General features: G+C 33.0%; 1 protein-coding gene across 2 annotated transcripts; it reads right to left on the reverse strand.

The window, feature by feature from the left end:
• Window positions 1-6301: 6301 nt before the first annotated feature.
• Window positions 6302-11702, reverse strand: LOC107482581 (endoglucanase 24-like). 2 transcript variants are annotated; one of them, XM_021139767.2, is made up of 6 exons: window positions 11412-11702; window positions 10036-10319; window positions 9377-9814; window positions 8530-8677; window positions 7622-7788; window positions 6302-6637 (listed from the first exon to the last, which is right to left on the reverse strand). In XM_021139767.2, the coding sequence occupies exons 1-6, from the start codon at window positions 11632-11634 to the stop codon at window positions 6302-6304; spliced, it is 1596 nt and encodes a 531-aa protein (XP_020995426.2). In that variant the 5' UTR covers window positions 11635-11702. The 2 variants fall into 2 exon arrangements, with proteins under 2 accessions (XP_020995426.2, XP_052117156.1); XM_052261196.1 differs by having other exon boundaries at window positions 6490-6637; window positions 7617-7788.
• Between the last annotated feature and the right edge of the window lie 1870 nt (window positions 11703-13572).

Genomic DNA, 13572 nt, shown 5'->3' on the forward strand with positions numbered 1-13572 from the left:
GCGACCCCCACCTACACTACCCATCGTGCAATTGGTCAAGAATTTTCGGCCTCTGCAGAATCAATCTCAAGCTGCAGCAACAATGGCATTTAAGACGAAGAAGGGATTAGGATTTACAGACCAAGGACTAATTTGACATACATATGAAAACATATCTTGTCACCAGCCACTCTGTGCCAAGCTGGCATGCTGATATGCCACACTAACAGCCACATAAGCAAGAGTTACCGGTGTCAATGACGGAATTCACGGAACATTGACGGAAGGACTAACGTTACCAATTTTAAATTTTTCGGGGACAATTTTTATTATCTTTTTCTTACGGGGACTAATTTGGAGATTGGGCTATCTTTCGGGGACCAATTTGGCTATTTACTCTATCTCTTCAAGTCATATCAAAACAGAAACAATTTTGGTTGTTTTTATTTTTTTTAATTGTATGTGAAATAATAGGTGAATTAGAATATGACGTGTAAAAGTAATCTTTTTATAATAAAAGAGTAAAAGATGTTTATATTAATTATTTTATATAAAATTTATAGTTATATTTATCTTTATATATAAGTATGATTGGAATATTAAGTAAAAAAATCTAACATTATATGCATAAAAATTAAATTTTATGTGACAGAAATATTAAAATTTTTAAATTATTTCAACTTTTATCTTTAACCTTAGCATCACTATTTTTTTCTCTAAATCCAAAATTTTCACAACCCTCGCCACTACCACCATCTCCTCTGATTACTACCGTCTCTCTTCCCTCTCTCCACTGCCACCATTCACTACTACCACTACTAGCACTGCCATCATCACCCCTTACAACTGATCCCCTACGTCACCTCACCTTTCCCACCATGACTACGAACATCTTCTCCCTCAACCACTGCCACAACAATAACATTATAACAGGAAAAGAAAGGCATAGAGAATATATTATATATCATTAATGAAAATTTTTAGATTAATGTGTGATATGATTTGAAACAGAGATATGAATGGAGAGAATCAAGCAAGTAATCAAAGGCTTAAATTTTTATTTCCAAATATAATCTATATTTGAAGGACGACGACTTTGTCGTAGGACTCACGAGAGACCAAGAGGCTTGGCCTCAAGCTTTTCCAGCCAGCTGTCATCGACGGTGGCCTTGGGTCCAATGGTGCCACGCACAACTACAATTCTGCCATCATCAAAATTTGCATCGGAGTTCGAGAGGAGCGAGCATAGGTCAGAGATAGAGGCGAAAGGAGCGCGACGGAGCTTGCGGAGGGAGCAGAGTTGGTGGTGAAGTTGCGGATGGCAGCGTAGGCCAAGGCGAGGCCCAAAACGGTGTTGTTGAAGGAAAGAACAATCTGGGAGAGAAGGGACACTAGGACTTAATCATGCGAGGAAGAATTTGGTATGGGATAGATGTTCACCTCCTTATCTCTCTAGGGAGAACTCTTCTCTCATAAGGAGTGTCTTCAGAACTACAGGTTCTACGATTATACGTTACATCTTTCTCTTCTTTACGACAATTTTTGTATACTTTTTCCTTTAACTCTGCAATTCTAGACATGGCTTATAAAGTGGAACAATCTGTTGAAGGTGAAGTTGTCCATATCAATCCAGAGGATGACGAGAGCTTTATTGAAGAAAATTTGATTATGGTGGGGAAGATTCTCTCGGATAAAGAGGTTAGCTTCAAGACTTGCAAAGCGGTACTTTTGGAAATCTAGGGGAAACCGGAAGGAGTAGCGATCTTGGATATCAGCAGAAACAAAGTGCTTATTAGCTTCAAGGATATTAGGAAGGGTATCCAGATACGCAAGGGATGATCTTGGAGCATTAGAGAAAATCTTGTTAACCTACAGATATGGAATGGAAGACAGTCAGTATATGATATGGACCACAAATATATGAAATTATGGGTACAAATACATGGGCATCCACTTAATTATATAACAAGAAAAACGGTTGAGACTATCGGTAAGAAAATAGGAGTCGTGATGAAAACGGAGAATCCGCGATTGAATAATATACTACAGAGAACTTTTTTCAGGGTGAAGGTAACATTGAACATCACTAAACCTTTACCTACTGTCTTCTGGCTAGCAACAGAAAATCATCAAACTCTTTGGGCTTATTTCAAATATGAAAGGATTCAGGATAGCTACTGTCTAAACTGTGGAATCCTTGGTCATAGTAAGAAGGAATGCAAAAATCCAATTGCTACGGCAAGCTGGGACTCGACGAAACCAAGGTATGGACTGGGATTGGGGGTTAATAGAGCTAAGCCCCTTTTAGCCAGGGGAACAGAGCAGCAAAAGGAAGACGAAAATAGGGAGTGGATAGACGATAAACAAGCGTGTGGGGGAGAGCGTGCAATAATAGACACTATGAAGGAGCAATGGACATAAGAAAATGGCACGAGCAAGAGAGTAGGAGGAGGGATTCAGAGAACTTTTGAAGCTGACTCAGAGCAACAAAAGGTTCGAGGTAGGGAGAGCCAAGGATCAAGAGAGCGAATCGAGGAGGTTTCAGAAAGTCTATTAAACAGGTGTGTTATTTCATAAGAGAAAGAATTAAGAATGGGTGAGAAGACAGCAGACTTTATAAATAGGATGAGAAAAGGAAAGGATAAGCTTCAAGAGTTAGAAGAGGAGAATTGGGCTTCCAGGCCCAATGTGATTTTCTCTTTGAATCAAGAAGTATATGGACCATGCAATATTCAGGATAATAAGTAGGGGAAAGAGGACTATATATAAGTCATGGATAATAACGATGCCTAAATTTTCGCTACGAAATCAACACTGAATGAGTTACAACTAGCTGGGCTGAAGGAAACTGAGGGCCAAACAAAAAACCAGCAAGTAGAGGAAGGTGACAGGGAGAGTGACATGTGTCTAACAATTAGGGAAGAGCTAGAAAGCCTTTTTGGCAAGAAGGATACCCAACAAATTCAACATGACAACAAGGAAATGCTGAAACAAGTAGAGAGAGATAGAAATCATAAGGCATAATGCAGGGTAGCTGTGGAGTTACAGAAAAAAATAAAAAATGAAAAGAATTGTTACTACAAGTAGCAGAACCATGATTCAGAGAATGGAGAATGGGGATAAGTATTACATCGAACTAGCTGAGGATCAGCTAGAAATGGAAGAGGATAACATTGCAATGCCACAACAGAGGAATGATCATCAGTGGGCTTTGAAGCTGGCTTATAACATAGAGATGACTCTGAACCTTAAAAGAAAAAGAGATACAAGCAACAAGGTAGATTATGAAGTAAATACAAAAGAAGCAGAAGACCTTTGTATGCAAGAACCAGGTAAGAAGTTCAAAAACGAAGCTGTAACAATCACGGCCGAGCAGGCGGGCCTTGACATGCCCCACCAACAGCCATGATTGTCGTTAGCTGGAACTGTCGAGGGATGGAGGCCCCTTCGACAATGTATGAATTAAAAAGTGTCTGTAAATCTTTCATGCCGTCCCTTTTGTTCCTTATGGGGACCAAAGCTAGCAAACTAAGTTGTGATAGAATTAGGAGAAAGTTAAGTTTTGACATGTTTTGTGTGAAATTCCGGGGGCTATCCGGGGGACTGTTTATTTTGGAAGAATAATATAAATGTTCATGTTTATACTTGGTGTGACAACTTTATAAAAACTAAAATCAGCAGTGACAATGATAAGGATTGGAAAACAACTTTTGTTTATGGCCATCTAAATCACAAGAGAAGAAAGGAGTTATGGAAGGAGTTAACTTGTGCTAATCAAAATTTGGAAGAGCCAAAAATATTTATTGGGAACTTTAATGATGTAATTTCACAAGAGGAGAAAAGTAGGATTGCACCCAAAATCGACTAGTTAAATTGAAACTTTTAGGACTTTTGTAGATGAAAATGCACTCATGGACTTAGAACTATAAGGGATGAAATAGACATGGTTTAGTAACCCAAGGAATGATTTTGTTACTAAAGAGAGGATAGATAGAGTACTCGTCAATTGGAAATGGAGAAGAGATTTTCAACATGCGACACTTTCAGCCTTACCAACTATAAGCTCAGATCATACTCCTCTAGTTCTCAATGTTGAGCCACAAGGAAAGAGGAGTAGAAGTTTTAAATTTGAGGCCTATTGGACTTACCATGCTGACTGTGACACTGATATAAGGAAGGGATGGAGTAGTTCTTATTGTAATAGTGGAGTTGGTCATTGGACGAATTTGGATCGAAGGATACAAAATTGTAAGAAGGAATTGATCAAATAGAGTAGAAAAAATTTTAAGCGGGTAGATGTTGGAATAGAAAAACTGAAGTACAGTCTCAAGCAAGCACAGGACGGAGAATGTACAGAGACACAGCAACAGGAGATCAACAGACTAAAAATGGAGATTACTAGATTATGGAGACAAGAGGAAAAATATTGGAATCAAAGGTCGAGAATGAAATGGTTGAAATTTGGGGATAAGAATACATCTTTTTTTCATGCCTCTACCATCCAAAGAAGGGATAGAAATAGGATAGACAGATTAAAGGATTCCAGAGGAGAATGGATGTGTAGGGAGAACGATATTCTAAAGTTGGCAGCAGATCTTTTTAAGAATATTTTTAAGACTTTAGACAATTTAAATATGACTGAATGCATAAGTAATATTCCTATTTGAGCTAGTGACTAAAGATATGAATAGGGAGCTCATGAAGGAGGTTACTGATCGGGAGATCAAATAAGCTACCTTTAGCCTTGAAAGTCTCAAGACACCAGGACCAGATGGATTAAATGGTCTGTTCTTTCAAAAGCATTGGACAGTTGTTGAGAAAGAGGTTTGTGAAGTTGTTAATAGCTTTTTTCATGACGAAAATTTACCAAGTAGTATTAGAGAAACCTTTTTGGTATTGGTCCCTAAGACTAACTACCCGAAAACCCTTAATTAGCTTAGGTCGATTAGCTGTTACAACTTCATTTACAAGATTATCTCTAGGGTGATAGTTATTAGGCTTAGAAGAATAATAGATAAGATTATATCACCCATCCAAAATACTTTTGTGGGGGGACGCCTGATTCAAGATAACATGGTAATTGTGTAGGAAATATTCCATGCTTTAAATAAAAAAAAGGAACGAATGCTTCCAGGAATTTAGCCATTAAGGTTGACATGAATAAAGCTTATGATAGATTGGAATGGTCATTCCTAGAAGCAACTCTAAAGGCCTTTGGGTTCAACTCGCATTGGGTCAAGATAATGATGAAGTGTGTGAGACAAGTCAGTTATAAGATTAAAATTAATAGACTTTTGTCAAGGAACGTTGTGCCGCAGAGGGGATTTGGGCAAGGGGATTCCCTATTGCCATACCTTTTTATCATAGCGGCTGAGGTTTTCCCCATCCTTATGGACAAGGCTAGAGAAGAGGGCAGAATTTCTGGAGTTAAAATTGTCCCTACTGCACCAGCTATTTCAGACCTTCTCTTTGTGGATAATTGTATAATTTTTTCCAAAGATAACGAGGAAGAAGTTTATCAGCTCAAAAATATTTTGAATATATATACGGAAACCGTGTTGCTGTTTTTTATGTTGTTTTTGCATTCTTATACTTTGTGTAGCTTAATTTTTTGCATTCTCTGTATTGTGCTTTGACTATTTAATTAAAGAATTGTTCTTAATAAAGTTAAAAGAGATATTTGAGAAAAATGAATAAATCACCATTTGAAAGTGTGTACTCCAATAAGTAGTTGAAAGTTTTTAATATAGTTCTTCTCTTTTGATTTTGATGATTAATAACAAATTTTAATATTTATCTTTTAATATTTGGATATTTATTTAGTTTATATTTAAATGAGATTAATTATAACATTTTGAGTGATGTAATATTTTTACTTTAGATAACATTTTAAGATTTATGCTAAAATATAATTATATTGTAGTATATTTATTTATATTTTATTTATTATTTTATTATAAAATAATTATTTCGTTTAAATTACAATTAAATTAATTAAATCAATAAATTAATAAATTAATTAATTAATAGTTAGAACAGTTTAATGACCTATTCGATTTTTAAAACCTTAATTATGAAAACCAAACATAATAAAGAGGATATATGATTGTCGAAACATTAGATCTTATAACAAACATTAACTACTCTATATCAAAATCATTTTTGTTTGAGAAAAAAATTTATATAGAATTTACATATCTACAATCATATTGAATATTGGATACTTTTTTCCTTTCAAAATAATTGTGATATTCACTTTTTAGATATAATAATATTTTTAATAATCCAAAAAGCAAAAACCAACGCATATTTTGAAACAATTCTAGAAAGACGTAACTACAGAAGAAGTGGCAACCAAACCAGAGAGGAGAGCAACAAAGAGTGCACTATTATAAGTGGTTGGTTCAGCTTGCATTGAATTGTTCCTTAAATCATTATACGTCTCATTGAAGAAGGGTCCACCCACTAAAGCTCCAAATGGTACATTAGGGTTAGGTTTTGGTGAGGCATACCACTTTTTAAATCCAACCTTGCATCCAATCTCTGTTGCATTTACTGGAATGGAAGATCCTCTATGATGCACATATTTTGGATAATGACTTCCATATCCTACAAGATAACTCATCTTCAATGGATTTTCTCCCAACACATATTCTGCCTGAAATTGTTTCAATTTTCTATTTTCAACATTCATTCAATCATATTATAAGTAAGCTACGTTGCACATATATGCATTCAGTATGGTACTATAAAGTATGACCTATATATATATATATATCAAATTATTTGCTAAAGTAGAAAATTTAAACAAAAATGTAGTATACAGAATCATATCATATACAGAATCATATAATATAAGAAGTATGACCTATGCATATTTTGAAATATTTTGGGAATATTCTTCTTGTTATAATAAATTAAGAGTACTTAAGTCAATGAGTAAATAATTCAAAGACAATTTTGGAGGTTTACACTATTGGCTAAAATATCTTAATAAGATTGATTAAAAAGAAAAAAAAAACCTTCATATATTGCAAAAATAAACTTTCGTTCTAAATTAAAGTGATTTGGGTCATAATGAAGTATCCATTTATAAATGGATTCCGCTAGGGAGATGGATTATTTGTACAATGTACAATGGGCTATTGTGTTATAAAATAAACATCTCCTATACTATCTAGAATAACCATTTTCCCAAAAGATTAAAGTGATTTTAGGGTTCACCAAAGATCGAACTCTTAACCTTTTGGATCTAGCACTCTAATACAATGTCATGATACAACTCATCCCAAAAGTTTCAGCTGATGGAAAAAGGCAACACTAATGATTATATCTCTAATACTCCTCATAAACTTCCATACACATTGTACAAATATTCCATTGACTCCTCATATTTTCGTTAGTATTAAGGATGGAAAATATGAAACTTAGAGTGCGTTTTTATTTTTAGTGTTTTTTATTTTTTGAATTTTGTAAAGAAAAAAGTAAAAATAGTAAAAATAATAAAATTTTATTTTTTGTTTTTATTTCTCGTTTTCACTTTTTTTTATAAAATTCAAAAAACAAAAAATATTAAAAATAAAAACAACAAATAAAATGCAAACCGAACCCAACCTTATTTTGCCAAAAATACATACCATACCTGAGATATGGCAAATTTGCGAAGATCTAAAGGCTTATACAATTTTCCACTACAATATAGAGCTTCAGTTTGTGATGTCAGCATATAATCACTATAAACAACAGCTAAGAATGCAAAAGCCACTGCATGTTGCAGAGAGTTCCAAGGTTGTAACCATATCAATCCACCTGCATTCGTTCAAGTTATAAATTGTGTAAAAAAGAAAGTAGCAAAGTTAACAAGGAAAAACGTGTTTAAATAACAAAAGATACTTTGTTATTAAGTCATTTCACTGCATCTATAGAGATATTAGATAAATTGTTTTTCTATTTCGAAAATAGACTAATAGAGTATACATATATAAAGATTCTCTATGAATATAAAAGTTAATCAGTACATATTTATGTATACGTATATACATAGTATTTCATATTTTTTTAAAAGAGTAATTAATCAAAAAATAATTAAGTATTTTACAGTAGAATAATTAAAACTGTCATGACAGTATAATAAGATAGACCTGCAATATTTTTGAGTGGCCTTAACATCTTCTATCCAGTGTTATAAATTATTTTACAGGTAACTACGTTTAACTTGAATGAAAGTTATTAGAAAGTCTGAAATTTAATAAATAAAAAAATTATTAAATTATTAAATAATTAAGAATACTATTAGAAAACATATAAGTAAAATAATAAATTGTAGCTTCTTTATATTTTTTATGGTAAAATAATAAAAATAATAGAATTCTTCTTTTTATTAGGGTATTACTATATTGTTATTTTTTTAAAAAACAAAATTATCAAAAGTAACCCTAGTATTCTCAGGCTAGTTAATTCAACGAAGATAGAAAACCCACCATAATTAATAAATTATATTAATAAAAAATATGAAAGAATTAATTAGAGACTGAAAATTCTAAATGGTACTTTTAGTTCTCATGGTGGTAGCTGTTGGTGAATCTGGCAGAAGAGTGCATATGACAATTTCAGCGGTTTCTCTATACATCTGAAGATCGAGGTCCTCGTCAATTGTAATGTCTTTTGCACCAAAAAAGTTAATTCTGGACAAAAGAACCTAGTTCAACATCACAGAAAACCTGGGTTATGTTCAAAGTAATAACAGAAGATTTATCCAAAATAAATGTGCCTAAACTACCAAAAAAAAAATGTGCCTAATTCATCTATGTATTTCCTAATTCATTAGGCATACATTAAAGAACATTTTAATTTTTAAAGATAAAATTATTTAAGAGGTAGTTTTTTTAATTTATTATCATCTCATAATGCTTGAAAAATTTGTTCTCCTTTACAAATTTATTGAAAGCAAATCTAGAACACTATCTTTTGTTTGGCCAATTCTACAGTGTCTATGAGTTTTTGCCTAAATTTTGTCTAACTTATTTTTTATGGTAAGTTTTGATTTTTTTAATTATTTATTTTTATTTTTTTAAATTAAATAATAATTTTTAACCCTTTTTAATAAATAGGCATCACTTCTTAGACACCATATAACATTCACCTGTTTGTTTATTTAAAACCATTTGGATATTATAATTTATCATAAATAACTATGCTACGCTTACACTAAAATTAGTCACCAAAATCAATCACTAGTATAATATATATTAAAATATAATACACATTGAAAATAAATTAAACTATATATGTATTTTTACATAAATACATTATAAATATATTGGTGGCAGATTTTGGTATAGGAATGACATTTTTATATCACAAATGTTTCAGAAAGTGACACAATAATAATTTGTACCTGGATTGCAGCATGCTTATCATCCCAACTAAACCATGAGAAAGCACCAAAATTTGCAAATGCTTTTGCATTCTGTAGCGTGACATAATTGAGATATGATGGATCCTTTGTTGCATGGTAGAGCCAAGTAGCAGCCCATAAGAGTTCATCACCAAAACCAGATGATTTATAAAAGGGCTTCACTTGAGGAATGCTAACAGTGTAAGAACATTTGAAAGTGTCAGCGAAGGTGAAGAGCTGTTGAGCATGAGCGAGGAGGATTCTGGAATAAGCGGGATCCAGGTTCTTGAAAACAAGAGATGCTGAGGCCATTGCCGCTGCAGTTTCTGCTGCTACTTCTGTTCCTGGATATGATGAATTTACTTCAATCACTGGCCTTTTCTCACTTGTATGTTCAGGTCTTTCCCAACAATTGTGATCCACTTCAGGATCCCCAACCTTCAATCACAAAACAAAAATCTATTATATTTTACTAATTTTACAATTAAAATGTCACTTGTCACTCTCTCATTTTAAATTATAAGGATCAAAATCGTACTTAATCTTAATTATAACAACATAGCATATGATGGGATATGACAAATTAAACAAGATTATATGAAAGTAAAACACAGGGTTCAAACTCCGAAATCAATCAACAAAAAAAAAAAAAGATTCACCTGAATATAAAGAACATCTTCAAAAGGATGAGCATTGATAAGATAATCAGTGATCCACTTAAGCGAATCCTGAGCATATTGTAGCTGCTTCACAGCTTCCATTCTATTCCCATATTCAAGAATCGACCATGACAACATGGTTGCAGTGAAGGCCATTGGAAAACCAAATTTCATGAGATCACCCGCATCATACATTCCTTTACTTAGATCCAAACCTGCTTCTTTTCCATCTTTCAGACTTGAATCCCCTCTCCATGGAATTCTGTTATTCTGTAACTTCCCAGCTGCATGCAATACCATTATTTTTCAATTAAATATGTCAACACTAATAATCTAATAATAAAATTGTTGGTAAAGTATATTTTTTATGTTTTAATGTTTGTGATTCTTTTAAAAAATATCTATTTTTGTCTCTAAAATTTTTTATTTTTATCAAAATTATCCTTAAATATTAAAACGAGAGAGAGACAGAACGGGAGGGAGAAGACGGCGACGGAAATGGGGATGTTCCCGTGGCTACCAAAGGTGCCATTTGGGTCTTGTTAAAAATAAGAGATTAAATTGAAAAAAAAATGGTATATTATTGTGTATTTAAGTTGTTTAAAATGATACAATATTGATCCCAATTAGGACTGGCAATTCATACCCTATCCGGTATCCAACCCGGTCCAATTCGTTACTCTACCTTATCCTACCCGTTACTCTACCTTATCCTACCCTACCCGCACCTCATATATAACACATATTTTATAAAAATCTCTCTATATAGTAAAGGAAGTGAGAGTTGAACCCACAATCTCTCTTATATAATAATTTATAATAAATGAACAACCACTAAACTAGTTAGTTAATTTAGTAATTTAGAACATTAGTTTTTTATTTTTTATGTTATTAATACGTATAAAATTCGAAATAATTGAATTTTATATTTACTTTAAAAAAATTAGATATTTTTGCGGATAGGGTAGGGTAGGAGAGATTCTCAACCCACAGATAAGATAGGGTAGAGTTTTAATAAAATTTTCAACCCGCGGGTAGGCGAGTAGGGTTAAGGTAGGGTCCAAACCCTACCCTACCCTACCCATTGCCAGCCCTAATCCCAATTGATTACGCCGTCGCCAAACCGAGAGAGAGAGAGGAAGTCAGGGAACTTGGGGAAGGAGGAGTCTCCACCGGTGCCATGGGCGCCGCCACTGTTGCCGTTCTTCTCCACCATTCCCCGGCCCATCGCTACTGCCATGGTCGGAACTGTTGGTTGCTAAGGTGTTACAAAGGTATTGAATCCACAAAAATTCTAACTTCACTGTAACAAACAAGGTTATAGAATAGCAATGGAGAATGAACAGTATAATACGATGTTCTATGTATTTGATTACATTTTTGGACGTCGAAAAATTGCAGAGACAATTCGAGGGCTGAGGCATATTTCTGAACAATGTTGGTGGGGAGTGTTGATAAGGTTTGCGGTGAAGCATGGTGACGAAGCTTTTTGAGTAAAAGAAGAACACCAGCACCTACTACCACCATTCCAATCATGGAAACTGTTAGCCACCAACACAAAGCACCCACGTTTTTCTTCTTAGCGACTTTCTCTTCCATTCGATTCGATTCAATGCTGCTGCAGCAGAACCATTCAAAGTACTTAGTAGAATTGAAAATAAAGGCAATTTATGGTTTTTGAGATGTACCATATGGTGTTTTTTCCATCTTATATCTATGAATAAATACATTTATTTTATTTTTTATTGTGCAACAAGGATAGAGGAATCCAGAGGACAAGTGAGTAAATGAGACAAGTCTAAGGAATGATGCTCTACTTCATAGTTGTTATAAAAACGACAGCGATATAAAATAAAATTTTTTTTATCCGTTTAAGTTTTTAAAAAGAGTAGCTTCACAATATAGTATTGAAATCGATGGGTTTTAATATGATTATGTTATAGTTACTATTATGATTATGTAAGGATTGTTAAAATTAAAATTATATTTTTTTTATATATTTTAGTAATTTTTTAAAAAAGCATTGTTTAATAATAAAAAATATTTTAATTATAGTAATATTTTTTAAAACATTATAGTTACCGAATTATCATAGTCACTATAATATAGTTATACTAAAATAACTTATTAGAATTTCTATAACTTAAAAATTTAGAATTTGATATTTATTGATTTTGAAAAAAGCTTTTTAACATAAGTCAAATTAAAAAAATTATAAAAATTTACTCAAATTCAAAAAGAAATTTACAAAAAAAACTTATTAAGAAATAACTAAAGGTAATATTCTCTCTTACATTTCAGATGTGTAAGTAGATCCGGAAGTGGGTTAGTATTGATTTGAGTCTATTACCAAAATCTATGACTCACGCAATGATTACTTATGGTTGTGTAAGCAGCTGTTTGGTTGGGAGGAGCGGGAGAATTGACTTTGACTTTGGCGCAGTTTGTTCTAGAAAAGCACAAGATTTTGGCTTGGCTATGTCTTAAGGAGGCTCTTCTTACTGCAAATTTTCGCTTCAGAAAAATGATATTGTCATCGGATAGGTGCCCAAAATGTCTTTCTAGCCAGGAATCAGTTTTACATTGTATTCGCCATTGTCCAAAAGCTCAGCTTGTATGACATAAGTTGGATATTTTTTGTCATCCTTTGGATTTAAAGAACTGGTTCTTGTATCATAAGTTCTTGTATCATAGCAGAGAGCATCCGTTCAAGTTCTTTTCGGGACTTTGGTGGATATGACGAGTAAGGAATAATAACATCTTTAATCCTTATGAAACTTGGCCTCTGGAAATAGTGATTTGTCTGGCATTAACTTCAGAAAAGGAGTTTAGGAATATTTTTGAATTACAACGCATGTCTCTTCCCTCTACTCTAAATGTTTTTTGGAATCCTCCATCCATCGGTACTTTCAAGATTAATTGTGATGCTAGTTATCTTGGTTCGGGTGATAGTGTTAGTTTTGCTTGTGTTATTAGAGATTGTAACGAGAGTTGGCAAATGGGGTGTTTGAGTAATAGTATTCTTTAAGAAGAATTATTTACTATTTGGAGATGATATCTCTTAGCCTGAGATGTGAGTCAATGAGATGTTATTTGTGAGATGGATTCTGTGGAAGTGTTTAATCTTGTTACTAATCACCAAGATGATTTTTGGATTTATTGATCTTGGTGCATAAAATAAGAAATATCATGTATTAGAATTGGCGTATTGACTTTCGTTTGATAATGAGAGATATAACCACGGTGGCAAACACTATGACAAAGATGGCGATGAAGTTACAACTTTTTCATGTGGAGCTTCCTTCACCTTGGGAGGAGTTTAAGAATAGTCTTAAACGAGAGTGTCGTTTATTTATTTTGTTTGTTTTGTTTTTTTTTTTGTTTAGTTTATTTAAGTCACTAAAAAAAATTATTCATCTATTTTTTTAATCATGATTTATGAAAAATATTTGATGGTTAGTTATTTGTTTTTAAGTGAATAATTCGAAACAAAAGAATTAATTATTGAAAAAACATATTCTTAGAAAATAAAAACTA

Source organism: Arachis duranensis, chromosome 4 (assembly GCF_000817695.3).
Source record: "Arachis duranensis cultivar V14167 chromosome 4, aradu.V14167.gnm2.J7QH, whole genome shotgun sequence".
NCBI classification, from domain to species: domain Eukaryota; kingdom Viridiplantae; phylum Streptophyta; class Magnoliopsida; order Fabales; family Fabaceae; genus Arachis; species Arachis duranensis.